The following is a 26,242-nucleotide window of genomic DNA, read 5'->3' as shown; positions in this document are numbered from 1 at the left end:
TGTGTGTGTGTGTGTGTGTGTGTGTGTGTGTGTGTGTGTGTGTGTGTAAGCCAGCCAGAAGATAACCTCAAGTGCCATCTTTAGGAACACCAGCCACCTCTTTGAGACAGGGTCTCTCATTGACCTGGAGTTCATCAATTAGGTTCAACTAGCTGGCCGAGAAGGCCCAGGGGTCTCTACCTCCCAGCTCTGAGATTACAAACTCATGGTGCCACACACTCCATATTGTTACGTGGGTGCTGGAGATACGCAGAACTCAGTCAAGCCCTTTACCACTGAGTTATATCCCCAATCTATCTCTCTTTCTTTCTTCCCCTTTTTCCATCATACACACACACTTTAGCTTTAAAACCATAAAGTCCAGCAGGTATGGTGGTGCATGCCTTTAATCCCAGTGCTCAGGGAGGCCTAGGCAGGCAGATCTCTGTGAGTTCAAGGTCTGCAAAGCCAGTACAGGACAGCCAAGGATACACAGAAAACAGTCTTGAAACAAAACAAAACAAAACACAAAACAAAGAAACAAACAAACAAAAAAACTCCATGAAGTCTCAAAGGAACACTTTTGTTAACAATTGAACACTGAGAATTATTCATTTGTAAACATTGAAATGGATGTTCTGGGAGATTAAGGGCTTGTTTAAGGTCGTGTGGCAAGGCCACAAGGACAGGGGTGGATATTGGAAGCATTCATCTGGATCCTGTAGCCCTACTGCTGACATTAATTCTGATCTCTCTGCAGAGAACAGAAAAAACGCAAGTGCCAAAGAACAAGAAAAAGAAATGAAAGAGGCCAAAAGAGGCAAAGAAACGCAGAGCCAAAGGCGAAGCCTTCGCCACAAAGAGAAAAGGAAAGGGTGCAGGAAATACCGGTACCTGCCGAAGCTGAAGAAAAAAGCGAGCACCCTGAAGCCCCTGTAACTGAAGCCCTCCCCTTGGCACTCTCCACAAAAGCTGTGCTTGCAGAACACTGTTCTCCAGTACACCAAGAAAGCTTTCAGTGCCAGGAAGTAGCAACACAGGACCATTCTCAAACATACCAATGTGGGGCCAAACCTGAAGACCTCTCTCCTACCACGTGCCAAAACAGAGCAGTGCTTCAATATTCTCCTAGAATGTGCCAAGACATGGCTGGACCTGAGGCAATGCTGCCTAAAATGTGCCAGCAAACAGCTGTGCCTGAAAGCCATTCTTCCATAGTACTCCAAGATATGGCTGGACCTGAGGTAATCCTGCCTAAAATGTGCCAGCAAACAGCTGTGTCCCCAAACCCCAAAGTACCCCAAGATATGGCTGGACCTCAGGTACTCTCTGCTCAGATATGCCAGCAAACAGCTGTGCCCGAAAGCCATTCTTCCAAAGAACCTCAAGATATAGGTGGACATGAGGCGCTCACTCTTAAAATGTGCCAGGAACCAACTGTGCTTCAAGAACATTCTTTGAAAATGTGCCAAGATGTAGCCATACCTGAAGTCCTCTTCCCTAAAACACACCAAGAGATGGCTGTTCCCAACGCCCTTCCCTGGACAACACCTGGAGATGCTGCTGGCCCAGAAGAATGCTCACCCAAAGCACTCCCCCAATCAGGTGTGCCTGAAGGCTGTCCTCTTGACACTTGCCCCAAGTCAGTGAGACCAGAAAAAACCGCTTCCCACCCAGATCAGGGAATGGCTGCGACTGAAGACTTCTTGTCTGAGACCAATGAATGCATTGTGTCTGAAGACTTTTCTACGAAAACACACCAAGAAGCAGCCGAACCCAAATTCACTTCTCATGATACCCATAAAGAACTCAGTGCGCCTACAGTCTCTCCTAAAACAACACCTGGACCTGAAGAATGTTTACCTGAAACATGTGAACCACATGGGCTTGAGAACTATTCAGCCGAAACTTACCAGGAAGTATCCGGGCCTGAAGACCTCTCTAGCAAGACCTGTAAGAACAGGGATGAACGAGTCCAGAAAGCAGATGGGGCCCAAGGACAGAACCCTGCTGCCCACCAGGGCAGCGAGGATGTCCGTACTTTCTCTCAGGGTAAGGGATTTGTACAGCAACAACTCCTTCATAACTGGTGATTTAAAACTGTCTTTGACAGTAGCCAGTTATCTCAATGGGAGCTCTGAATATCTCTGGATCTTTTCAAGTAAAATGTATTTTTCAGGCGGCCAGCATTTCCAAAAAATTTAAATAATTGAAAATTCTAGTTACCCAGTTTGAGAAACTATAGTAAGAGGAACAAACCTGGAGTGGGATTAAAAGAAATGTTCTTTTTTGGTTTTGAGCTAGTACTCACTATGTAACTGTGCTGGTTCGTTTTCATGTTTGAAACCAAATTCTGGTCCTCTGGAAGAGATGCAAGAGCCCTTAAGTACTCAGTCACTATCCAGCCTTAAAAAAGATCACACGCATACACACGCACACACACACACCTTTTGAAACAGAGTCCTGAGCTGAGGGTTGTGGCACACACCTTTAATCCTAGCACTGAGAAGGCAGAGGCAGGCAGATCTCTGTGAGTTCCAGATCAGCCTACATAGTGAGTTCCATCCGAGGGCTACATAATGAGACTGTCTCAAAAAAGCAAAGCAAACCAAACCCCAAACACCTTCAGCTGGTGGATCGAGGACTCAGTGGTTAGAAGCGTGTACTGTTCTTGCAGAGGACTCAAGTTTGGTTTCCAGCACCTATGTGGCGGTTTACAATTGCCTGTAGTTCCAGTTGCCCTTCTCTAGCTCCACAGGGCTCCTGAACACACCTGGTCCACATAAATGAACACAGGCACACAAATACATATAATTATGAATCTTCAAAAAAGAGCACATACTGCTCATTAGAAAAGAATCCTGGGGCTGGAGAGATGGGTCAGAGGTCAAGAGCACTGGCTGCTCTTCCAGAGGTCCTGAGTTCAATTCTCCAGCAACCACATGGTGGCTGACAACCATCTATAAGGAGAACTGGTCCCCTCTTCTGGCATGCGGGTGTACACGCAGCAAACACAACTATTGCATACATAATAAATAAAGAAATAAATGTTTTAAAAAGGAAAAGAACCCCAAGATTATGAAAACACCATCATCTCTATGACAATGGCACTTTACTATTTAAATATCTAATCCAGCTGAAACGTGTCTGCATGGTCTGGGCTCCCCTTCTCGGTGAGTAACCGGCTGGGCTAGTACTGTTTATTGAATAATCTATTCTTTTGTATTTTATTTGATTTTACAGAAATGAAGGAAAAGGCCAAAGCAGATCAAGATCCAGGAACTCCAGCAAGTCCACAGGGTCCTCAAGAGATCTGTCCAGAAAATGACATCTATAGCTATGCTCTGTTTTAACAAGTGCTTGGTGAAGAAGCTGCAGTCCAATGAGCTTCTCTAGTATCGTTTTCCTGAAACATTGAAGCAATCGCTACAATTTGCATTGCTATTTTAACTTGTGTTTTTTTTCCATTTGTAGATCATATCTGAGAGAATTAACTTGCTTTTGTTTTTTGAGACACAGTTTCTCTGTGTAGTCTTGGCAGTCCTGGACTGATTAGTAGACCTGGCTGCTGGCTGGCTTCCAACTCACAGGGATCTGCCTGCCTCTGCCTCCCCGAGAAGAATTAACATTTAAAGGCTCTAATACATAGACAAAGTGTGTGTGTGTGTGTGTGTGTGTGTGTGTGTGTGTGTGTGTGTGTTTGGGTGCCCATGTGCTGGGGCACTTGTGAACAAAGATGTGTGTGTGTGTGTGTATATATGGGAAAGATAGTACAGGGAAGGGACAAACAAGAGCAGGGGAAGGGATGAGTAGTTGATTTTCCCCTCTAAGAAGAAACATATATTTGATAACTCTGAGGAGCAGATAGCTATTTAATATCAACACTTAATATTTTGAAAGTATATAAGTATATAGTAATATATAACTATATTGTGAATTTTGTCAATTATTGATGTCGTAACATCAGAATTTTATTTAAGCCTTATATGGCTCTCTGAGTTAATCTGAACAATTTCTTTGTTTGTTTTTCAAGACAGGGTTACTCTGTGTAGCCTTGACTGTCCTGGACTCACTTTGTAGACCAGGCTGGCCTCGAACTCACAGAGATCTACCTGCCACTGCCTCCCTGAGTGCTGGGATTACAGATGTGTGCTACCATGCCGGCTCTAAACAATTCTTATTCTGGGACTTCTTGCAAGTTATTTTGGAATTGATAAATGCCATTTACTTCTGTGTGTGAACCTGAACCTTCTATTTTTTTTTTTATTTTTAAACTGTATTTGTAAAAAAAAAAAAAATGTATATTAAATCATTTCTATGGGCTTTGCTGTTACCAAGAGCTGTGTGGGTTGCTGGGTTGGCGTGGTGAAACACCTACATGGCACACTGTCCTTGCTCACTAAGCTTTTAACCTGGTCTCACGAGGGAATAACACAAAAAACAAGTCATTACAAAAGAAAGCAGCGAGCGCAGCAGCTTCCTCTCTGAGGAGCCCACACTCTGGCTCCCCGACGTTTTCCTTTCTCTGAGAGCTCCTTTCTTTCTCCTCACCCCCATCCTTAAAATCTATATTAAAGTTTCATTAATGGTGTTGGTGCCATATAATTAGAACATGCAGCAGGAGGAGTGGTAACCTATCCTTGAGCGAAGGGTCTGCACAGCAGACCCAGCACAGTACAGTTCAAGGTCAAGAGAGCTGCATGCCAAATGTGTCAGGTCCATAAGGCAGCTAATCTACTATTGGAGTGCAGAGACCCACTGGACCTGGAGTTACAGGAGGTTGTGAGACACCAGACATGGGTACTGGGAACGAAACCTGCTGGGTCCTCTTAGAGAGCAGTGGGTTTTGTTTTGTTTTGTGTTTGTTTTTTGAGACAAGGTTTCACTGTATAGCTCCAAACTGACCTGGAACCAGCCATGTAGACTGACTATGCTGGCTTCAAATTCATAGCCTTCTGTCTGCCTCTGTCTCCTGAGATCTGGGACCCAAGCACACTGGACCATAGAAAGGAGTCTTAAAAGCTCAGCCATGTCTCTAGCCTTGGTGTAGACTTGTAGACTTAAATGACTTACTGATTTATTAGGTAACCAAGGAGTAAGGCTTTTCAACAATGAAGTTGAAGGTTTTGTATTTCAGAATTCATTTGGTGGAAAGGTCACAGTGAACTGAAAATGACAGGAGACTAGTGGCAGGAACACACATGATTGTGACTGTGAAAATATTTGAAAGTATTCCCGGGTGTTTTGTTGGTCTGGATCTTCCTTGGGCTATTATAGGAGACTAAAAATAAGACTTTGGCAAATAAAAGCTCATTCAGCAAGACCATGTGCTAAGTTCTGAGGCTGTAACAGAAGGACAAGCCCAGCCCCCATAGAGGGGAGGTAGAGTAGTTGTTTTCATGGTCCCTGAGAGCCGGAAGGGAGTCTTCAAGCATACAGGTGTCCAGGACTCTTCCCTAGGCTTCTACGTAGATTTGAGGTGCCATCTAGGTATAGATACATTTGATTTTGAATGGCTTTATGCTGTAAGATTTTAAAAAAAAAATTTATTATTAGTTACATTTTATTAACTCTGTATCCCAGCTTAAGGTTTTAAATTAAAAAAAAATATTTTATGTGCATGAGGGTTTTCTCCATGTACATCTGTGCACTACATGTATGTGTGTGTGGCTCTCGCTGGCCTTCAACTCACAGAGACCAGCCTGCCTCTGCCTCCCCAGTGTTGGGATTAAAGGCATGAGCTACCATGCCCAGCTTTTAATTGTGTGTGTGGAGGCCAGAAGAAGGAATAAGATCTCCGGGAGGTGGAGTTACTACCGGTTGTGCGCTGCGGGATCCCCTGGGAAAGCTGCTGGTGCTGCTTTGAACCTCAGAGCCGCTGCCACAGCTTCGCTTAGGTTATTTTTAAAGCCGGATTCTTACGTCTAGTGTTTCGAAGTCTACTTTTTTGAATTTCAGTAGCTGGCACAGCTAGTAATTATACGCTTTTGGTAGGATTGACAAGCGACTGACCGGCTTGTCTTTCTGGAGGACACACACTTTTTACTTTTTAGTTTTGACTATCGTATTAACAGCGCCGACTAGTGGCAATTGCAGCTTAGCCCGTTTTTACAGCGTGTAGATGTCGCCCAATGGTACTCAGAAACTTGTTTCTCCAGCTAGACGAGAGTAGAAGTATCCTCTAAAAGAAAAAAAAAAAAAGAGCCTGTTGCAAAATTCATGTACAAAACTCCTGATAAAGGGGGTACGGTATACGCTTTAACTTAAACAAAACAAAACAAAACAAAACACACACACACACACACAAACAACCCACAATTCTCTCAAAATACTATTTCCTACTAGTGACCTCTTAGTCGATGACAACGACCAATTAGAAACTGCTTTTCACGGTTAAGTCTTTAATTTGTGCACTTGAATATTTTTAATATTTTATATTACAGGTAATGAGGTGGATCTCCCCTTCTTCCTAAACCAACAAGATTTTGAAATCCCCAAACAATCATGTATGCAAAGTTTGAGTGAGAGAGTATGTGGTTAAAAAGCAGACAACTGGTGCACGGAGGGACAACTGGATATTGCATGAGATTAAGATGCGATTCTTGCTGGTCCTTAACTTTCCAACGTACGTGCTGGCCCTTCGCTCTCATTTCGGCTCCGGTGGTTTGGAGCACAAGAAACGTCCTCGTTTATTTTAACTCCAGCCTAGCTTGGTTGTAACATACACCACTCTTGATTTACTTGGCTTTCTCCGACAAATAGTTACTACTGAAAACGGAGCAGAGAGAGAAACAACCCGTAAGTCCTCGCCTAAGGAGAACTTTAAACATTCAGCCTCCAGTTCTTGGGCCGCTAGATTCTCAGCGGGTAAAGGGAGCCGCTCACGCTCACGACCTGAATTTGGTCCTCGGAGCTACCCGGTGAAAGGAGAGAACCAGCTAATGCATTTTATCATCTGACTTCTACACGCTCCCGCGCACACATAAAAAAAAAAAAAAAAAAAAAAGGCCCCAAACTCCAGGCTTTTTGCTATGTGATCATAGATAAAACGTTCACATCCTTTCCCTTTTGGTCATGGAGGCGGCTTATACTTCAAGGGTATCTTTGCGTGTGCATCTTTATCCACGTGTCCCACCTTCGGAGGCACGCTGCTGCAGGCTGCCCCGAGAGCGCCACAGCCACAGAACGCGTGAGGTGAGAAGTGGGCTGCACAGCGTCTCGGCGCCGAGCCTCCACGCGGCAGCTGGGCCGCCATGGCGCGAGCTAGCCAAGACCCGGCGCCAACCGACTACTGCGCAGGCGCCAGACCCTAAAGGACGGAAGCGGAAGCAGGAAGCTGCGCAGGGCGCATGGAGGACCCGGAGGACTGTAACCATGCGCGGCTTGGAGAAGCAGGGTTCCCGTGCCGCAGCGGCCCCGTGTGGTTGCGCTCAGCCCGCCCTGGAGACAGGTAACTTCTAGGAAACGGGCGGCGTCGTGCCCTTAGCGGCCTCAGGCTAAGCGGCGAAAAGAAAAGGAACGAAAACGAACTGCCTGACGTGCGCTGCTGTCCTTGCCGCCACAGTGAGGGTCACGTGTCCTCGTGACCACGTGACATGACACAAGGCCAACGGGAGTGACACATGACGTTGTGGGACACAGGATGTGGCCTGGGCTTTCTCTCGGTAGCCGCGTCTGCCGTGTGTGTTGTACGGTCTTTTTCTTTAGGGAGTTACAGGGAGCTAGGCTGTCTGTGGCTGATGCTGTCATTTGGCCCCAGTTTCTTCCTCTTTAATCATCTTCCACAAGAGCATGGCTGAGGATTTAAAAACATAAAACCCAAAAAAAAATATTGTAAATACTGTTAGAAAAAGCTTGTAAGTTGTCAGAAGCATACACGATAGACGGACAGAGAAAGCCAGTCTAAGAAGATAATTTTACAGTGTGGTGTCCGCTTTTATGGCATTGAAAGTATTATTTATGCTCGAAAGTACACACGATGAGATCATAATTTTGAAAGGAAATGAATGATGCTAAAGGCTTTTTGCAGATTTCAGCTCCTGGAAGCAGTCTGTAGAGATGTCAGTAGTTAGGTGACACTGGTCTTTGGTGTGGCTGGTGGGAGTATTATGCTTTAACTTACGTACATAATGTTCTCTATGTCTAAGTAATGAGTGTCCAAATCTGCCCCACCCAGTTGGGTTTCCTTCTGGACTTACTCTGTAGACCAGGCTGGCCTTCAACTCAGAGATCTGCCTCCCGAGTGCTGGGATTAACAGCGTGTGTGAGATACAGTCCCAGGCCTTCCTGGTTGTGCTAATAACATGTAATAAGACAGATTTGATGCAAATGAAGTAAAATGGAGATCTGGAGTGCCTCTTCAGAGAACGTAAAGAAATAATTATAAATATAAATTATGATTTATACCTCATATAATCAACACATTTATTATATAAATATAATTTTTGTATTTATAGAACGGTAAGTAAAACCCGAGGTGGGTATGCTGGTGCACAGCTGTGGTCCCAGCAGCTAGGGGATGGGGCTGATGCTGCAGGTTCATGAGTTCGAGGCTGGCCTGAGCTGCATAGCAGGACTCCGTATTAAAACACGTTTTTAATAGTTGTGTTGCACCTAGATTTTAGAACAATGAAATCAGTACACGAGAGGAAGACCTCTTTTCTTACATCTTTGACTTTTGGAGTAATGATTCTTACCCAGTTTTCTCCCATAGGGAATCTTTTAACTGAGCCAATAGGCTATTTGGAATCATGTTTCTCAGCCAAGATTGGTACGCCAAGGCAGCCATCCATTTGTAGTTATTCCAGAGCCTGTTTGAAGATCAGAAAGAGCATCTTTAATAACCCTGAGCATTCCTTGATGGGCCTAGAACAGTTTTCCCATGTTTGGTAAGTTGGTTTCTAGTTAGAGGTGGTAGCTTACGTTGTAAGAAAGTACACCAGTTGAGGGCAGCTCTGGAGCCTGCTATCTTTACCACCCTTATCTGCATGATGATGGATTATGTATAGATTCACATCTCAGTTTGTGCATTTGATTGTTTGCATATTTGGACACTGTTAGGAACCTGGGATACACAGAGGAAACATGTTTTAATTACTGCTGTTCTAATTATGATGGCTGTCTTCTGTTCAGCTGAAACCATAGACCTCCTAAGAGTCAACCTGGAGACCACATCCACAGCTTACTTTTGTACATCCATGGGGTCAGAGCCATGTGCACTGTGTAGCGTGATTGGAAGCTGCATATGCCGAATGCATGGGCGTATTGCCTGTGGCATGCCTGCTAGTTCATGTGTTGTGTGTGGCTACCACTGTGAAACTCTGCTCCAGTAGCAGAATAGTTGAAACAGTAACTGGTTAGCCTCAAATCCTAAAATATTTACCATCGACCTTTTACAGAAGTTGTTTGTGGGCCCTGTTGTAGGCCCTTGAAGACTTCAGTGTACTCTCCCTAAAAGACAAACAGCCTTAAAAATTTGGATACTGCTTGCTCTCATTAGGAATTCTGTTTCTCTTCATGTTTATTTTATCCAACAGGGAAATGCAGTGTTAGGTTTTAGTTTATCCTCTTTTTTTTTTTCAAGATGGGGTTTCTTGGTGTAACCTTGGTTGTCCTAGACTTGCATTGTAGACCAGGCTGACCTTGAGCTAACAGAGATCCACCAGCCTCTGCCTCCTGGAGTGCTGGGATCACAGGCGCGCATTATCACGCCTGGCTTTAGTTTATCCTCTTAGTTATTATGGAGGCCCATGTTAGCTATTTTATGGTTCCTGTAGAAGTTTCACGTTCTTGTTTTTTGCTTTGAGTCCTTTGAGTTGAGTTCTTTAATGTTAGTAATTTATGTAAGGATGACTTATATATTGCAAATATTGGCTAACCCACTGTGATTAGCAAACATCTCATAGACCTGAGTGTAATGATTCAGTGAATTCAGACCTGCTGTTTTCTCTCATGGGTTCTGGCTTTCATACTCCGTTTGGAAAGGCCTTATCAAGTCGGACTCTCCTGAACTTCAGTTTCATCACTGTCAGGGTGAGGGCTACATTATACTTTCCAGGATTGTTATAGTACAAAATAATATGAAAATGTCTTGCAAACTACATGGCAGACATCAGGCACTTAGAAGTAGTGTTCCTACTTCTGTTAAGTCCCTACTGTATGCCAGTCATTGTGTTGGGTTCAAAGGATGTGGAGATGACACTCTTCCTGCATGGAAGGAGGATGGGCTTATTTTCTTATGACTGATAAATAGAACTATTCTTCCTGTTAATTAGGAGATTGCATTTCCTCCTCAAATCATTATACTAAGATAATTTGTCCCCTTAAAACAAGTGCTCTGGTTTATTTTCAATAGGGTTTTGTTTGTTTTTCATAAAAATGGCCATTTGAACTACAAGGCAAAAGTGCAGCCCCCCAGGCTGAACGGGGCAAAGACTGGAGTGTTCTCTACAAGGAGCCCACATCGCCCTAATGCAATCGGACTGACGCTGGCCAAGCTGGAGAAGGTGGAAGGTAACTCATCCATTTGCTTTACTGACGCTGGCAAGCTGTGAAAGGTGGTAGCTCGCTCACTCACATCCACCTTACTGATGCTGGCAAGCTGGGCAAGGGGAAGGTAGCTCGGACCTGTCTGTCTTACTCCTGAAAGTCTTATAAAATTAGCTTAGCATTCACTGCTTGCTGCTGTGAATGCCGACACTAGTGGTATCAATTTTGAGAGCCCTCAGACAGCTAGGGATGTGTGATGATAGAAGAGGTGTTAGCATTGGAAATACTACAAAACAAGCTCTTGGAAGATGCTCAGAGACTGTTTTTATCATTCTACTATAAAAAAAGAAGTGCTATTTTTTAAAAAGATTTATTTATTTATTACATATACAGTATTCTGCCTGAACGCCAGAAGAGGGCACTAGATCTCATTATAAATGAGCCACCAGGTGGTTGCTGGAAATTGAACTCAGGACCTCTGGAAGAGCAGCCAGCGCTCCTAACCTCTGAGCCATCTTTCCAGCCCCAGAAGCGCTATTTTTAAAAGCTCACAAGTTTTGTAATCTTAGATTAGTAATAAGATTGTTTAAGACTTGGGGTGTAGGAAATACAAGCTGATTCAGTGTCCTGGATGCTTTCAGCTGTGATGCATAGTGTGTAGCAGCTCATGCATCTCTGGAAAGCAGGAGAAGAGTCTCATCATTTCTTCTTTGCAGCCTGAAGGAAGGAGACACTTGGGCTACAGTGCAGGCCATCCACTGTACTGTGTGTTCGTGGCCTGGGATTATTATTACATTACAGGCTCTAGCATATGTCAACTGTAGAAGCACCACAGTAGAATACGGGATTGTGTCCCTGTGTAAGCTAGTCAGACCTTTTTATAGAGCTTCTGGTTTTTGTTCCCGTTTGTTGGGTTTTTGTTTGTTTATTGTTTTTGATACAGTCTCATGAATCCAGGTTGACCTTGAAATCCATATAGAGCTGAAGATGACCTTAAGGCTTCTGATCTCCTGCCTCTACCTCCTGAGTGATATGATTACAAGAGGACATCACAGCACTCAGTTTATGTGGGGACCGGACCCAGGGCTTTGCGCATAGTAGGCAAGCATTCTACCAGCTGAGTTCCACCCTAGCTCATAGAGCTTCTCGCGCTTGCATAACGGACTAAGTTTTTGATAGAGAGGCAGAAGACAGCAGCATGTGGGTGGGAGTAGAGAGCTCATTCCAGGTTGTGTCTTGATTGCCTGTTCCTGAAGCGGGCAGAAGCATGGGGCCTGCCTCTCTGACTCCAGAGCTTTTGTTGCTGAGGATCTGAGGAATTTTTTTTTTTTTAATGGTTTTTCAAGACAGAGTTTCTCTGAGTAGTCCTGCTTATCCTGGAACTTTGGAATTCATTTTGTAGACCAGGCTGGCCTCAAACTCAGAGATTCATCTGCCTCTGCCTCTGCCAAAGTGCGGGGATTAAAGGTGTGCCACCACCACTTAACTGTTGCTAAGAATCTTCCCCCCCCCCTCGCCCCGAGACAGAATTTCTGTGTGTAGCCTTAGCTGTCCTGGACTTTGTAGACCAGGCTGGCCTCGAACTCAAATCAATCTGACTGCCTCTGCCTCACAGAGTGCTGGGATTACAGGCATGCACCACCATGCCTGCCTTGTTGTTGAGGGTCTAATACAACAGGTTTTCAGTGCTCTTCAGGACACTGGACTAAATAGACAAGAAGCTTATTTTGTTCTTTTTGGGACCTGAACTCTGCTGAATTGTGCACAGTGTTTGGTATTTTTCCAGCAAATTCATCTGCCTGGTTTTATTAAGATGGCTTATCAAATTAGACAACAGCACTAGCACAATTTCTGATCATTCATGCAAACTCCACGTTGTGGTTACTTTTCTATTGCTGTGATAAGACATGACGAAGGCAGCTTAAAAAAGAAAGTGTTTGTTCAAGGCTTACAGTTTCAGAAGATTACAGTCCATGACTATCATGATGGCTGTGCTTTGGTTCTTATTCAGTCAGTGTTCTGAGAGTCAGGATAAGAGGTTCTGCACCAGGAGCAGAATGTGGACAACAGCTATCCAAGTGGGACAGCCGGAGACTTAATATTTAGTTATAGGGTCTTTTGCCCTGCTAACATTTTTGACTCTTCATGGACATATTTCTAGTTCTGTGTAACAAAATGATCCAGAGTATATCCATTTAGACAGCACTCCTTGGTGATGTATTTAAGACATTGTTATTTTCCAGGGTCAGCAGGATGGACTCATCTTTGCTGGTCCCCTGAAGTGAGGTTGTTTGTCACAAGAGTTAATTTCCTCATAGGTGTAGGATCGAGGGCTCCAGCTTTGTGCTGGGGCTGGCTGGAGGCACCATCAGGTCCTAAAGGCTTCCCACATTTCTAGGGCATCTATGGCTGCCTGCCGCCTGGGCTTTCCCAGCGTGGCTGTGCACTTCATTAGGCTTCAGGAAGAGTTTATTGGGTTGAATCAGCAAGGTTGTCCTATATGGGAATCATCATCAGAGGCTAACAGAGCTCTTTTGCCATATTCATTTTTTTAAAGGAAATTTAATATGCACTGATGTTTTACCTGCATGTTTATCTGTGTGAAGGTGCCAAATCCTTTGGAACTGGAGTGACAGACAGTTGTGGGCTGCCATGTGGGTGCTGGGAATTGAACCCGGATCCTTTGGAAGAGTAGCCAGTGCTCTTAACCACTGAGCCGTCTTTCCAGCCTCCTCTTTTGCCATATTCTATGGCTTAGATGTAAGTTGAACTTAGGGAAGGGGTTACACAGGACACGAGCACCAAGTCGTGGAGCATGTCAGGCCTTCTAAAGTCTGCTTGCCACAGTGGAAATACATGTCAGTCTTGGTGATACATGGAGGACTGTGTGTGCCTGGCAGTGAAGCAACATGTGTTCTGGGGGCCTGGCCCTCACTGTCAAGGCACAGAGGTGTCAGGAAGCCATTGCCGTTCTGTATGAAAAGGCTTGCTTGGAGGTTTGTACTTGTGCCTCTGTGGGATCCAGAAGAAAGAACCAGGAAGGTTTGTAAACGACTTGTTCTGTGAGAGCCCTGAGGAGTGGGAGCTGGGCAGATGAAGATGTGGGATTCTAGGCAGAACAGTGTAAGAGGGCTTAGCGAGTTGCAGGCAAGTATTTGAGAGAGACGTAGCGGGGGGATAGTCTTTCCTTCGTTTGCCTGTACTATTGCCTGACGTAGCGGGGGGATAGTCTTTCCTCCGTTTGCCTGTACCATTGCCTACTCTAAACAAATAAAAGGATCTTTATCCCTTTCAGGTGGGGCTATATACCTCTCTGGAATTGACATGATAAATGGCACACCTGTGCTAGACATAAAGCCCTACATCGCTGACTATGACTCACCACATAACCTGGAGGCTTTGGAGGACTTCAATGTCCACAATAACCACTATAGGCCAAGCGCTGCATCCCAGTCCGATGGCACAACTGACAGTCATGACCAGCGGCTGCTCTCAGGGAAAACACAGCCCTGCTGTAGTGCTGAGGAGAAACCAAAAGGTCTTGAAGACAGAACCTCACAGGAAAACTCACAGATGTCCAAAGATAATGCAGAAACCCAGCACACTTTGCCAGCGGACAGAGAGAGGACAGTGGATTTGGTATTGGAATCAAGCAGAGGGGTCAGCACGGGTCTGGCAGGAGAGCAGCTTGGCCCACAGGATCTGAAGAGCTTTCTGGAAGAAGACACAGCTAGGCCAAGGAATGTGGAAGGTGCCTTGGTCCTGCAGGGGAACAGTGCAGAGACACAGTGGGATGCTTCTTGCCATGCCAGGACAGCTGACAGAGCGCCCTGCAGCGTCGTGCCCAGCTGGGTGAAGGAGGCCCCCGTAGCCCCTTTACGAGTGCGCTTTACTCCTCATGCGGAGATGGACCTGAGGATGCTCAGTTCAGGAGGTGAGCTTGGGCATCCTGGGTCTGAGAGATAGAGAGAGAGATGAGCTTACGTCCTTTTGCATTGTTTTATTTCTTATTGTGCTGGATATCAGGACCTGTGCACATTAGCCACAGACCCAGTCAAACAATGAACTTGTCTTTAGTGAAAAGTAGCTAGGTTGATCCTTCTGAAAGCAGTATGTGAACTTTGTCAGTGTGACTGGGTTTTTAAGGAGTAGGGTTATAAACTGGGTGCACTATCACATGGCACTTCCCGATTGACAGCTGTTTAGTTGGTGGTTAGTCATAGTGCTCAGAAGGCATCTGTGGAGTATTACAATTGTTTTTTATAACTGTGTTTATTTCTGTTTATCCCTGTCAACCCAGCTATCACAGAAATAATTGACTTTTTCATATTTGTTTATAATAAGCTTCACAGCACAGTAACTGAGCACATACTACTTTACGCTTAGCCCTCTAAGCTAATTCCCAGCATGCAACTGAGGGATACTTGCATTTTGTAGCTCTCCTGCTCCAGCTCCTCTCATCCTTACTGGACCTCCACCCATGACTGAGTTCCTTGGCTCAATCCCATACTTCATCTTCTAACTCATCCTTTCTGGTTGGCAGGAAGTTCAGCCCTATTCTCTCCCCTGCTCAGCTGCATGCTGCTTTATTGATATGTCAGAGGACCACTGGAGAGTGGAGTTGATACAACATTAAGACTGGAGATTCTCAGAACAAGGCTTGCAAGCAGATTTGGGGGATACAGAAATCAGCACTTGTATTGCACAGTAACCTTATGCCTACAGTGGAGAGCGGCTGCAGCCTCAGCTGTTGCCCAACCTTGGAGCCTTAGCCTTCATTCATTTTATTATTTTAATCCTGTGTATGCACGTGTATCCTTCTTGGGGTTATAGGTCATGTAGGTGCTGGTGGAGGCCAGAGGAGAGAGGGCTTGGAATCTCCTGGAGCTAGAGTTACAGGCACTTGTGAGCTGCCCAACATGGGTACTAAAAACCTAATTCAAGTCCTTTGTATGAGCAGCAAGTGCTTTTAACTGATGAGTTCTGCTTGTTTTTTTGTGTTCTTTTTTCTAGCAGCTTTCAGACAGTGGATTGTGCTTGGTCTGTGCTTGGATACACTCTGTTTCTTATTTGCTTTCCTATCTGGTCAAAGAGATAACTGTTTTATTGTCAGGGGACCCCAGGATTTCCCAGGGAGAGGAGATGTTCTTGCCGTAATGCTTTCCCTCACAGCACAAGCACTTCATGCCAAAGAGAGGCCACAGGGCCCTGTTTTGGAGTCCATGTAACACGTGGGTCTTAGCATGTGTTGTTTGGTTTCCCCAGTCCTTAGCAGATGGAGAATGAAGGAAGCTGCTGGCTCTTCAGAGGTGAAAATGAGGATGCTAGCAAGAAGTAGCTAGTTTCCAAGGAGATGACGGATATCCAAAGGGTTGAGAGCTGTTCTTGTCTTACTTTTCAGTGAAGAGCCAGCATGGCCATAGGAAGAGGAACATGCACTTGTTCCCTGAGCTTCTCCAGTACTGTGTGGCCTTTGAGAGAAGCGTCAGTAAGAAAAAGGCATCAGAAAACCTCTGCCTCCATGGAGCTTGCAGTCTAAGTGTGGGGAGACAAAAGCTCAAGGCATAGGAAGTGAGCACTGCTGGGCAAAGCACACAGAAACATACACTGTTAGAAGGTGACAGTGGCATAGGACAGAGCAAAGAGAAAGGTAGTGTTAGCAGGTTGTATTTGGAAATAGATGACCAGAGGAAGCCTCGCTGAGGAGACACATGAGAGCAGACAACAAGGAGATGGAGCGAGTCAGCTTGTCCAACGAAAGGGTGCACAGCTCCAAGAGGAGGGGTGTGTAGCTCCTGAGAGGCCGTGTGGCAAAATGAACTGAGGAGGGTCCTAGAGGCTACAGCAAGGGCATGAGGCCACATGGAGTTTTGAAGTCCGGCGGCTTATGTCTTCTGATGAAGAAAGGCCTAAGCCCCTGGGTGCCCTTTACACCATAAAAATCAAGACACCAAGACCTAAGGCCCAGCTTAGGCCTTAGCTGGGCAAACTCAACTAGCTCATCTGAGTTAAGCTTTCCACTTTTCCTCATCCAGGCATGTGGTCAGCTATCCTCCCAGGCCCACAAACATGTCTGTCTCCCTCCGTGTCTCCTGTCAAAAAAGACCTTCTTTCCTCTTCCCAGAGTTCTTTTCTCTCTTCCCAGAAGTTCTGCCCCCCCACCCATACTTTCCAGTTATTGGCCAATCAGAATTTTATTGACAGCCCTTCATCCATACAACACACAAGATATTCCTCAACAATATGCCATTTAAAAAATCTTTGGCCAGGCATGTTGACACACAACTTTCATCCTAGCACTGGGGAGTCAGCCTGATCTACCTAGCAAGTTCCAAGCAAGCCAGGGCTACATAGAGGGACCCTGTCTCAAACCAAAAATATCCCGGAACATACATTCTATGTGTGTGTGTGTGTGTGTGTGTGTGTGTGTGTGTGTGTGTGTTGCACCTGAGCACACCATAGTACCTGTGTGGGTGTCAGAGGACAACTTGCAGGAGTCAGTTCTTCTTCCACCACTGGGTATTGAACTCAGGTTGTCAGGCCATCTCATCAGTCCCTTAAAAAAGTACATGCACACACATACTACTTTATGTGTGTGAGAGTTTTGCCTGTATGGGCGTATGTGCATGTGTGTGTGTGTGGTGACCACAGAGGACAGAAAAGGGTTTTAGATCCCCTGGAAGTGGAGTTTTGAACAGCTGTGAGCCACCATGTGGGTGCTAGGAACTGGATCTGGGTCCTCTGCGAAATAAATGCTCTTATGTGCTAAGCTATCTCTCCAGCCCCCATGAATACTACATTTAAAAACTGAAATATGTTAAAGAATGCATGCACATGGGAGGTTTCGTCACTTGGAGAGGTGAGGTCTCTTTACTGAAATACAAGATTGGGTGGCACAGTGTTTGGCCCTCTCTGAGGTGCTGAGCTTCTAATGGGTCTTTTGAAGTTTTGTTTTACACTCTCCGTCTGTGAGGAATGTGGCATTGCTTCCGGCAGTGGGGTTTGGACACTTAGTTTTTGCCCCTTCTTCCTTCATGCTCTCCCTCCCCTGTAAATGGCCTGGAGTTTACTGTGTAGATCAGGCTAACCTTAAACTCCCAGAGATCTGCCTGCCTCTGCCTAACAAGTGCTGGGATTAAAGGTGTCAGGGGTGGGTAGTGGGTCGCTTTGAGAATACTGGGAATGCCACTTGTTTCCTTAACCATGGCTCTTCCACTGGGAAAATGACAAGAGTTAAGTTAAAGTATAGAGTGAATATAGAAACAGTGGTATTTGGTGGACAGGAAAAAAAATGCTTGCTTCTCCTGTTTTGGAGACCTGTTAAAAATACACCATTAGGATTTTGTTCAGTAAAAGAAAAAATTTAGCGATGCACAGATTAACTCTAATGATAGTAAATACTTTATGAAGATAATAGTCTCTGAAATGACTAGGTTTCCAGACCCTGTTCGTTTCGTGTGCCATGCGAAGCAACTGCATTTTATGCTGAAACTCACTGTTTGGAATGGAAGTTTAACCTGCACTGTGTAAGTACAAGCCTGTGTCTTTCTCGTTGCAGACGCTGGTCAGATGTCATTCAAATACTTTCGGTCCACAGAGGAAGCGAAATGTGCCATTGAGGCTGTGCTGTCTGCTGATCCTCGGTCTGTGTACCGCCGGAAGCTCTGTCAGGACCGCCTTTTCTTCTTCACTGTAGACATAGCACATGTCACGTGCTGGTTTGGTGATGGCTTTGCAGAGGTTCTGAGGGTTAAACTGGCTTCCCAGCCTGTTCAGATGACTGACCCTGAGGAATCCTTGGTGGCTCTGGGATCCTGAAGGCTCCTGTTGTGTTTTAGACAGCATCGTTGACCTCTGGATGTATCCGTCTTTGTCATGGGGCTGCTTTGGTTGACACTGTCTGAAATATTTATTGGAAGGAATTTTTTGTTGTTGTTTTTGTTTTCTCCAGAGGTTTTTCTGTGTCGCCCTGGCTATTTTGGAACTTGCTTTGTAGACCAGGCTGGCCTCAAACTCACAGAGATCCACCTGCCTCTGCCTCCCAAGTGCTGGGATTAAAGGTGTGCTCCATTGTGCCTTTCGAAGGAAATGTATATTAATAAACTTACTGAGAACTGTGAAATACAGAGTATACCCTGTGCTTTGCTTCAATGTTGAAGATTCCCAAAATGCTGCTGTGGGTGACTGCCTGAAAACACTCATCATTCGTAGTGCTTGATACAGAGAACATTCTATTTTATTTTACTAGGTTTTTGAGACAGGGTTTCTCTGTGTTGCCCTGGCTGTCCTGGAACTTTCTCTGTAGACCAGGCTGGCCTTGAACTCAGAGATGCTCCTGCCTGTATCTCCTTGAGCACTCAGAACAAAGGTTTGTGCCACCACTCTGCTAAGAGAGCATTCTAACAGGGCCTTACATAACAGAGTACACTGCTTTCCTCATGCAAGTGCCTGACCTCAGCCGTCTGTACTGCCTCACACTTTTAGTCCCAGCACTCTGCGGGCAGAAGCAGGCAGATCTCTGTGAGTTCAAGGCCAGCCTGCTCTACAAAGTGAGTTCCAGGACAGCCAGGGCTGTTACACAGAGAAACCCTGTCTCGAAAAACAAACCAAACCAACCAACCAACCAACCAACCAACCAACCAACCAACCAAATAAAAAAACCTGAAGAGCCTGATCTCTCTATTCTATTGTAAATCACAGAGTTATAATGTCTTAGGTGACTAACAAGTAGAATCAAGTAACTGTAGGAACCTTTATGGATTAAATTCCTGCATTTGAGGGACTTTGTGACACACAGATAGAATCTCTGAGCTTCTTTGACTATCCTTGAATCAGAAAACAAACCACCTCCCTCAACCTCAAGAATGTTGTTACTGGTTTGTTCCTGACTTACTCTGTGACTGTGAAGAAGTTGCCGAAACTCAGCTTTTGATGATTAATATAAGATAAACAAGATGCGGGGCAGAGGTCACGGCAGACTCTCATGTAGCCCAGGCTAGCCTGCCGCTCTGATACTAGGTCTGGGATTATAGGCGTGTAACACCACACCTGGCTCAAGATGCATGCCGCAAGTCATGGTTTGTGGAGGAAGTAGACATAAATAAGTCAGTGTCTTACAGGTTGGTAAACTAATTAGCACCACACAGTCCTGGGCCATGTAGGAAGCGATTGTGGAAATGTATGGCCTGTAGGTGATTTTAATGAGATGATCTGAGATAACTGAGGCTTTATGATCAGTGTAACCAGATTAGACACCTGTCAACATGACGCTCTTTCCCAATCTCTGCTGCAGATCTCAGAGCTGATTGATCAAGGTTTGGAAAGGACCCACAGCCTGTGCAAACTTGCCCAGCCATTGTGGCTGATGACATTCCACTCCTGCGCCAGACTGGTTTGTAGCTGTTTGTTACCTTTGACATTACTTATGATGTTTTGGGACAAGATCTAAAGTCAATTTTCCTAAACCTTTTTTATTTTTAAGATATAGATTGTAGGAATTTGTAAAAAAAAAAAAAAAAAAAAAAGCCCAGAGGTCCCTTTCAGTCTTTACCTGGCTTCTTCCATTGGAAACATCTAGAAATATAGTTTAGTATCATAGCTAAGAAGTAGGCATTGGTAGGGTCTACTGCTTAGTCTGATTCGGATGCCTTTTTTTTGTGTGTGTGTGTATCCATGTGGGTCTGTTGTATGGATATGTGCACGTGTGTGTGTGGGTGGAGGCCAGAAATGGTATCCAGTTAAAAAAACAATTATAACAAAACAAAACCTAACTCTTGGAGTCAGGTATGGTAGGCCTTTAATTCCAGCCCCCAGGAGGCAGAGCCAGGCAGATCTCTGGGTTTGTAGGCCAGCCTGTTCTACAAAGAAAGTTCCAGAACAGCTAGGGTTATACATAGAAACCCTGTCTCAAAAAACCCAAACCAAAAACAAACCAAAATTATCTCTGAAAATAGAGTCTTTTTGTTTTTATTTTTGTTTTTGAGACAGGGTTTCTCTGTGTAGCCCTGATTGTCCTAGAAATTGCTCTGTACACCAGGCTGCCCTTGAACTCAAGAGATCCATCAGCCTGTGCCTCCTGAGTGCTGGAATTAAAGGGGAGGGCCACCATGCCTGGCATAGCTGCTCTTTCATACATTTGTATCTATCTATCTATCTATCTATCTATCTATCTATCTATCTATCTATTTATGTACATTTATGAGTACAGACACATACCTATGTGTCAGAGAGAACTTTCTGGGGATGGGTTTTCTCCTCCTACTAAGTGGATCCTGGGGATTGAGCTTAGGTTATCAAGCCTGGTAGCAAGTGCCCTTACCCGCTGAGCCATCTCACTACCCCCCTACAGCCCTGTTCGTTCTTTTTCTTGCTGAAGCTAAAATTGCTCTTTATATTGTCAGAGGAAGACTGAAATAAAAACTACTCAACCAACAAAACAAAATCCAAGAAACAACACATGATACAGATAGGCTCACAAAGCTAGAAATATTTGTTGATTGGTCCTCTTCAAAAAGACTGCTGGCTATTGATCTAGAACATTGATTCTCCCAACTGGTGTTTACAGTTCCAGAAAAGTTATTTGTGCATCAAGTTTTAATACTATCACAGACTTCTGAGATCCTCTTTGTGGTTTGAAGGGGTTTACATCACTGTTAGAAAATTTGTAGACTAAAAGCTAAATTATAGCTTATTTTTATATTTCCTGTATGTCTTAGAGTTTTATATTTCCTATCTGTCTTGCTACAGTGTAATACCATGACCAAAAAGAAAGTTGGGGAAAGAACTTCCATATGCTGTTCATTACTAAAGGAAGTCAGGACAGGAACTCAGGCCAGGAACCTGGAGGTAAGGGCTGATCTAGAGGCCATGGAGGGGTGCTGCTCACTGGCTTTCTCCTCAGGCTTGCTCAGCCTGCCTTCTTATGGAACCCAGGACCACCTGCCCAGGGATGGCACCTCCCACAGTGGGCTGGGCCCTCCCCCATTGATCACTGACTAAGAAAATGCCTTACAGCTGGATCTTATAGAGACATTTCCTCAACTGAGGCTCCTTCCTCTCTGATGACTCTAGCTTGTGTCAAGTTTGCACACAAAACCAGCCAGTACACTGTTCATATATAAAAAATGAGATCATACAAATCCATGCTTACACAATGTGTAGAAGGTTCTGGAAGGATGGACACACATACTGGTGAAGATTACTTATTTTCTTGGTGCTATGGGCTAAATAGTGTCCCCTGCCTCCTGGGCAAGTGCCCTGAGCCATAGCCCCAGCCCAGTGGCATCTCTTCAGTGTTCTCTGGAACGCACTGGGAAAGGCATTATTTGCTATATTGCCTTCAGTCCACTGTGAGTTTTTCTGATCAGGAGTGCATCTGATTTTTATATGTGGAACTTAGGAAAATGTCCTTTCCACTTGGAGTGGATGTTGGTTGTGTGTAACCTATTGAGTTAGATTTCTGTGTTTAAATTCACCACTGTATATCCTTCCTTCCATGGCCCCTGAAATAGGGTGCTTATAAAAAAGGACTTGCATTTCCTGCTGTGTCCCCTGTGAATCACGGAGCCCAAACTGACATTGCACATGATGGGCTGTGGACCTTTATCATGCTTGAGTAGTAACTGGAGCTGAAGCCTTGTCCCTGGGGTGGCCAGCTGTTTGCTGCTTTCCCAGATCTTCAGGCACAGCCATGTGCCTCAGAGGAGTAGAGGGCTTCCTGCTGCATGGTGCTGCTGGCCAACGTCCGAGCCAACAGCACTCCTTGGTCCAGAATGGCCAGAGCTGTTCATCCTGTCTGGACTAAGATGCTCCTGCTCATCGCCATCTACTGGTCCACTGTGTCCTTGTGCTGTAGAGCACTCAACTTATCACATGATTGCAGAGGTAGCTCTCAGGAAGTCCCTAAGGCTGACTCTGGCCCACTGTCTGATAGGAGCCCTTTAGAGTGTCAGCAATAAAAACCCACTTTGGAAACCAAGACTGGCTGTGTACAATGAGTGAGAGGCTATGCTGAGGTGTGTGTGTGTTGGTGGGGGGAGTGGCATGAGGAAGGCCAGGCTATCCTGTTGGCAGGGCAGAGCCTGTGTGTGGTGTGGATTAGGACTGTCCACAGACTTGGAGGTGGGAGAGGAGTCTGTCTGAGAACTGGTAGAAGCAAGGAAGATACAATTCAGGAACACTAGGCACTAGGGAGACCAGATTATTTTCTTTCTGGGCTTTTTTTTTTTAATGTACTCTCCTAACTTCCTATAATTTTATTGTATGTGATGAGTGTTTTGCCTGCCTGAACCACATGTGTGCAGTACCCTCAGAGGCCAAAAGGGGGCATCAGATCCTCTGGGATTGGAGCTACACACTTGTTAAGAACCGTGTGGGTTCTGGGAGCTGAACCCAGGTCCTCTGCAAGTGAGGAAGCTCTTGTAATAGCTGAGCCTTCCACCGCTCCTCTTGCCGACATGCACCCTCAGGTACACTGAAAGGTACTTTAGAGCACAGGTGCGGGACTGGACATGACTCAACCATTAACACCTGCAGCTCAAGTGTGAGGAGCCAGTAAAAGCCAGGCATGGTCCGTAAGTGCCTGTAACCTTAGCACTGAGGGGAAGAGATGGGAGGATCACTGGGGCCTGCTGGTTGACAGTCTATTAATAAAAAAAAGCCCAGAGCGAGACCCTGCCTCAGAGGAATGGGTTCCTAGAAACTCTGCTTAGGTTTCTATGCACAACATGAGGTGGGAGGAGCCTGTGCATCAGGGCTGCAGATCAGCCTGCTTGGCTGGGACAGATAGCTCTCTGTGGACATCAGTCCAGTCACTAAATATGTGAGGGAGGCCATCTGACATCCACTTTTGAGCTGGCTGGCCTAGCTGCCCAAACATAGCTAAGCACGAACGAAATGAGGCAGAGGCAGGAAGGAGAAGCAGAGGTGTTTACAGAGTGAGTTTTTGTTGCTGTTTTGTTTTCAGACAGGGTCTTGCTGTGTAGTTCCAGCTGGCCTCAAACTACTATGTAGAGCAGCCTGATCTGGGACTCACAGAAATCACCTTCCTTTGCCTCCCTAGTGCTGGAATCAAAGGCAACTACCCAAACAGGTAGGGTGTTTATAGTTTTAAGCCACTAAATTTTGGAGTTGTTTAGTATTAAGAAAAAAAACCAAGCAAACCTTGGCTGTGCCCTCTAGCTAGCACATTCTAGGATGTAGTGAAAGGCCAGAGTTTTACAGGAGTGATTAGCATGAAGAAAAGAACCTTTACATGGTGAATGAGGATAGGTTTCTGTGAAGAAGGTTGTGAAAGAGCAATAATACAAAATAGATAACATCTACTATGCCCTTTGGTTCAGCTGTGGAGCTAAACAAAATTTTGGTGACTAAATAAGGAATCTTTAATATGTACAACATAGCATCGTTATTCCCTGTCAAAACAGGTAAAATCCTCAATCAGGCCTGGTACACATCTGTAATCTCAGCAGTGGGAGGTAGGGCTGGGAGATCAGGAGTTTGAGGCTATCCCGCCTTAAAAAAAAAAAAAGCCCCCAAACAAACAAACAAAAAGAAAACCAAACAAACCATAGAACCTGTCAAAAACCCAAACAAACCTCCTGTCTAACAGGGATGAAACTGGGAAGGTATTACGTGAAAGAAGCTAACCTCAGAAAGACAAGACACGTGGAAGCTAAAAAGCTGACTGCACAGCAGCAGAGGCTGTTGAATATGAGGAAGGGCATGGGGCAGGTAGAGAAAGAGGGTTTGGATAAAGGACACGGACATACAGGCATGGATGAGGATCCTAGGAGAATCTACCACAGACTCAGCTTACTGTACAGTGAAATGCCCCTCCCAGCCAGGCCTTCCACCGGTAAGCCCTGACTCCAATATTGCCAAAGAAGGGAGGTTACCACGTCCTTGGGGAAAGTGTTAGCCAGGCAAGGTGGTGTACAACTTCCGTCCCTGGGGAAGCTGAGCAGGAGGATCTTACGCTCCAGTCAGCTTGGGCTCTTTAAGGAGATCCCGTTTCAAAGAAGAAAAAAACAAAACAAAACACCCAAAACCTGTTAAATAGTGATACTGTCAGAGGCATTGCGCACTGGACCAAGCAGTATGATAAAGCTCTGTTGAGTGCATGGTGTAAACCACATTGTCATTGTCCATATAATGGGGTCAGTAGAGAATACCCAAGTGAGTAAGTGATGATGGTAGACACCATCTTCCTTGAAAGAAGTCTCTAAGGAAATGGGTGAAGTTATTGAAGATAACATCCCAGGTTGTCCTCTGGCTTACACACACACACACACACACACACACACACACACACACACACACACATGCATACCTACGCTACCCCCTAAAAAAAGCAGAGAACACAGGGCTAGAGATGGCTCAGTAGTTAAGAGCACCCACTGTTCTTCCAGGGGACCTGGGTTCTAATCCCAGCACCTACCTATATGGTGGCTCACAACTGTCTGTACTCCAGTTCAGGGGATCTGACACCCTCTTCTGGCTTTCTGGGATCAATGCAGTCATGTAGTTCATGTATAAAATGCAGGCAAGACAGTCATACACACCAAATAAAAGGGGAAATATCTTTAAATTTTTTAATTTTTATTTTATGCGCATTGGTGTTTTCCCTGCAAGTGTGTCTGTGTGAGAGTGCCAGATCTTGGAGTGACAATTGTGAGCTGCCATGTGGGTACTGGAAATTGAATTCAGGTTCTCTGGAAGAGCAACCAGCCAGAGCTCTTAATGAAAGACCCCTGCCTCACCCTAAGTTAAACATAGCTAACGCCATTTTGTGAGACACCACTGTTTTGTAAAACTCTGAAGGCTAAATGAAAAACTGGAAAATTACTAAGAAACCCAGCTGTGTCATCCACTTGGGATATCTGCCGTCAGGCTGCCCCAGTTGAGCTAAAAACAGTTTGTATTAATCACCCTCATGGATATCTGTGAGACTGTTCCAGTTAAGATAAGGGTCCTAAGGAAAACAGCAGGTGGCGGGTCACGTCAGGGGGTCATCATGACTGTTTCGACCACCCAGTTCCTGGAATCTTGGTGTCCCTGCCAAACTTTGATGCAAACCGTGGTCTCATGTAAACGTACGAATCAGCCCCCTGTAACCATGCTTCTCGCTTCTGTACCCACGCTTCTGCTCTAAAACCCTATAAAAACCCCAGCCTTTCACCCAGGGGGCGCGCAAAGTCATCCGAATGACCTTGCTGCCCCGGGTACCCGTGTATCAAAATAAAAGCCTCTTGCTGTTTGCATCCGAATGGCCTCGTTGTTCCTTGGGAGGGGGTCTCTCAGATGGAAGATACCCTCCGGGGATCTTTCATTAACTGTTGAGCCATATCTTCAGCCCAGGGGAAAATTTTTTTCTTTTTAAAGTGGAGAATATGAATTGTGGAGACCAGCTGGTCACCCAGATCTAACATATGACTGATAAATGTAATAGCAATTAATCCAAGTGGCAGCTTCCCACAGGTGAAGCCACTGCTCCTGGGGACAGGGGTGGGAGGGATTCAAGGTAGTCCAAAGGACACAAGCTCTGGCCACAAGAAGCTTTTAATGCAATTTTATTGAAACCAAAACAAAAAAACCCCTACTTTGGTACTAATTTGAAAAAATACCTTGCCAGTTTCTAAAAATGGGGCCAAAAGAAAACAGACGTGGCTGGGCATGGTGGCCCATGGGTTTAATCCCCAGTACTTGGGAGGCAGAGGCAGGCTGATCTCTGAGTTGGAGGCCAGCCTGAGTTCCAGGACAGCCAAGGCTACAGTCT

At 45.2% G+C, this 26,242-nt stretch overlaps 2 protein-coding genes and 1 long non-coding RNA gene across 4 annotated transcripts in view; all 3 read left to right on the top strand.

Moving 5' to 3' along the window:
- Positions 1–3,332, top strand: part of Hemgn (hemogen) — a 9,514-nt gene extending 6,182 nt beyond the window's left edge. Inside the window, exons 3-4 of the mRNA XM_055605272.1 lie at positions 740–2,031; positions 3,223–3,332. Of these exons, the coding sequence (XP_055461247.1) occupies positions 740–2,031; positions 3,223–3,332 (1,402 nt within the window). The remainder of the gene's footprint in view (positions 1–739; positions 2,032–3,222) is intronic.
- A 3,991-nt stretch (positions 3,333–7,323) lies between these two features.
- Positions 7,324–18,589, top strand: Trmo (tRNA methyltransferase O). 2 transcript variants are annotated; one of them, XM_055605331.1, is made up of 5 exons: positions 7,324–7,429; positions 8,693–8,867; positions 10,334–10,491; positions 13,763–14,401; positions 18,026–18,589. In XM_055605331.1, the coding sequence occupies exons 1-5, from the start codon at positions 7,354–7,356 to the stop codon at positions 18,283–18,285; spliced, it is 1,308 nt and encodes a 435-aa protein (XP_055461306.1). In that variant the 5' UTR covers positions 7,324–7,353; the 3' UTR covers positions 18,286–18,589. The 2 variants fall into 2 exon arrangements, with proteins under 2 accessions (XP_055461306.1, XP_055461307.1); XM_055605332.1 differs by lacking the exon at positions 8,693–8,867.
- Positions 18,590–18,630: 41 nt separating this feature from the next.
- On the top strand, positions 18,631–25,727 carry LOC129675301 (uncharacterized). The gene is made up of 2 exons (XR_008719889.1): positions 18,631–19,858; positions 21,214–25,727. It is a non-coding gene; the product is annotated as an uncharacterized LOC129675301 (long non-coding RNA).
- Positions 25,728–26,242: the final 515 nt, after the last annotated feature.

Source organism: Psammomys obesus, unplaced genomic scaffold (assembly GCF_907164565.1).
Source record: "Psammomys obesus unplaced genomic scaffold, mPsaObe1.curated_primary_1811, whole genome shotgun sequence".
NCBI classification, from domain to species: Eukaryota; Metazoa; Chordata; class Mammalia; order Rodentia; family Muridae; genus Psammomys; species Psammomys obesus.
Note: the sequence above shows the minus strand (reverse complement) of the source record. Positions and strands in the feature narration are given on the sequence as shown.

Excerpts from the sequence above, each read along its gene's own strand:
- Trmo (XM_055605331.1), top strand. The coding sequence starts at position 7,354 with ATGCGCGGCTTGGAGAAGCAGGGTTCCCGTGCCGCAGCGGCCCCGTGT. Across the intron at positions 7,430-8,692 it reads TCAGCCCGCCCTGGAGACAG|GGAATCTTTTAACTGAGCCA; the intron begins GTAACTTCTAGG and ends TTTCTCCCATAG. Across the intron at positions 8,868-10,333 it reads GAACAGTTTTCCCATGTTTG|GGTTTTGTTTGTTTTTCATA; the intron begins GTAAGTTGGTTT and ends TATTTTCAATAG.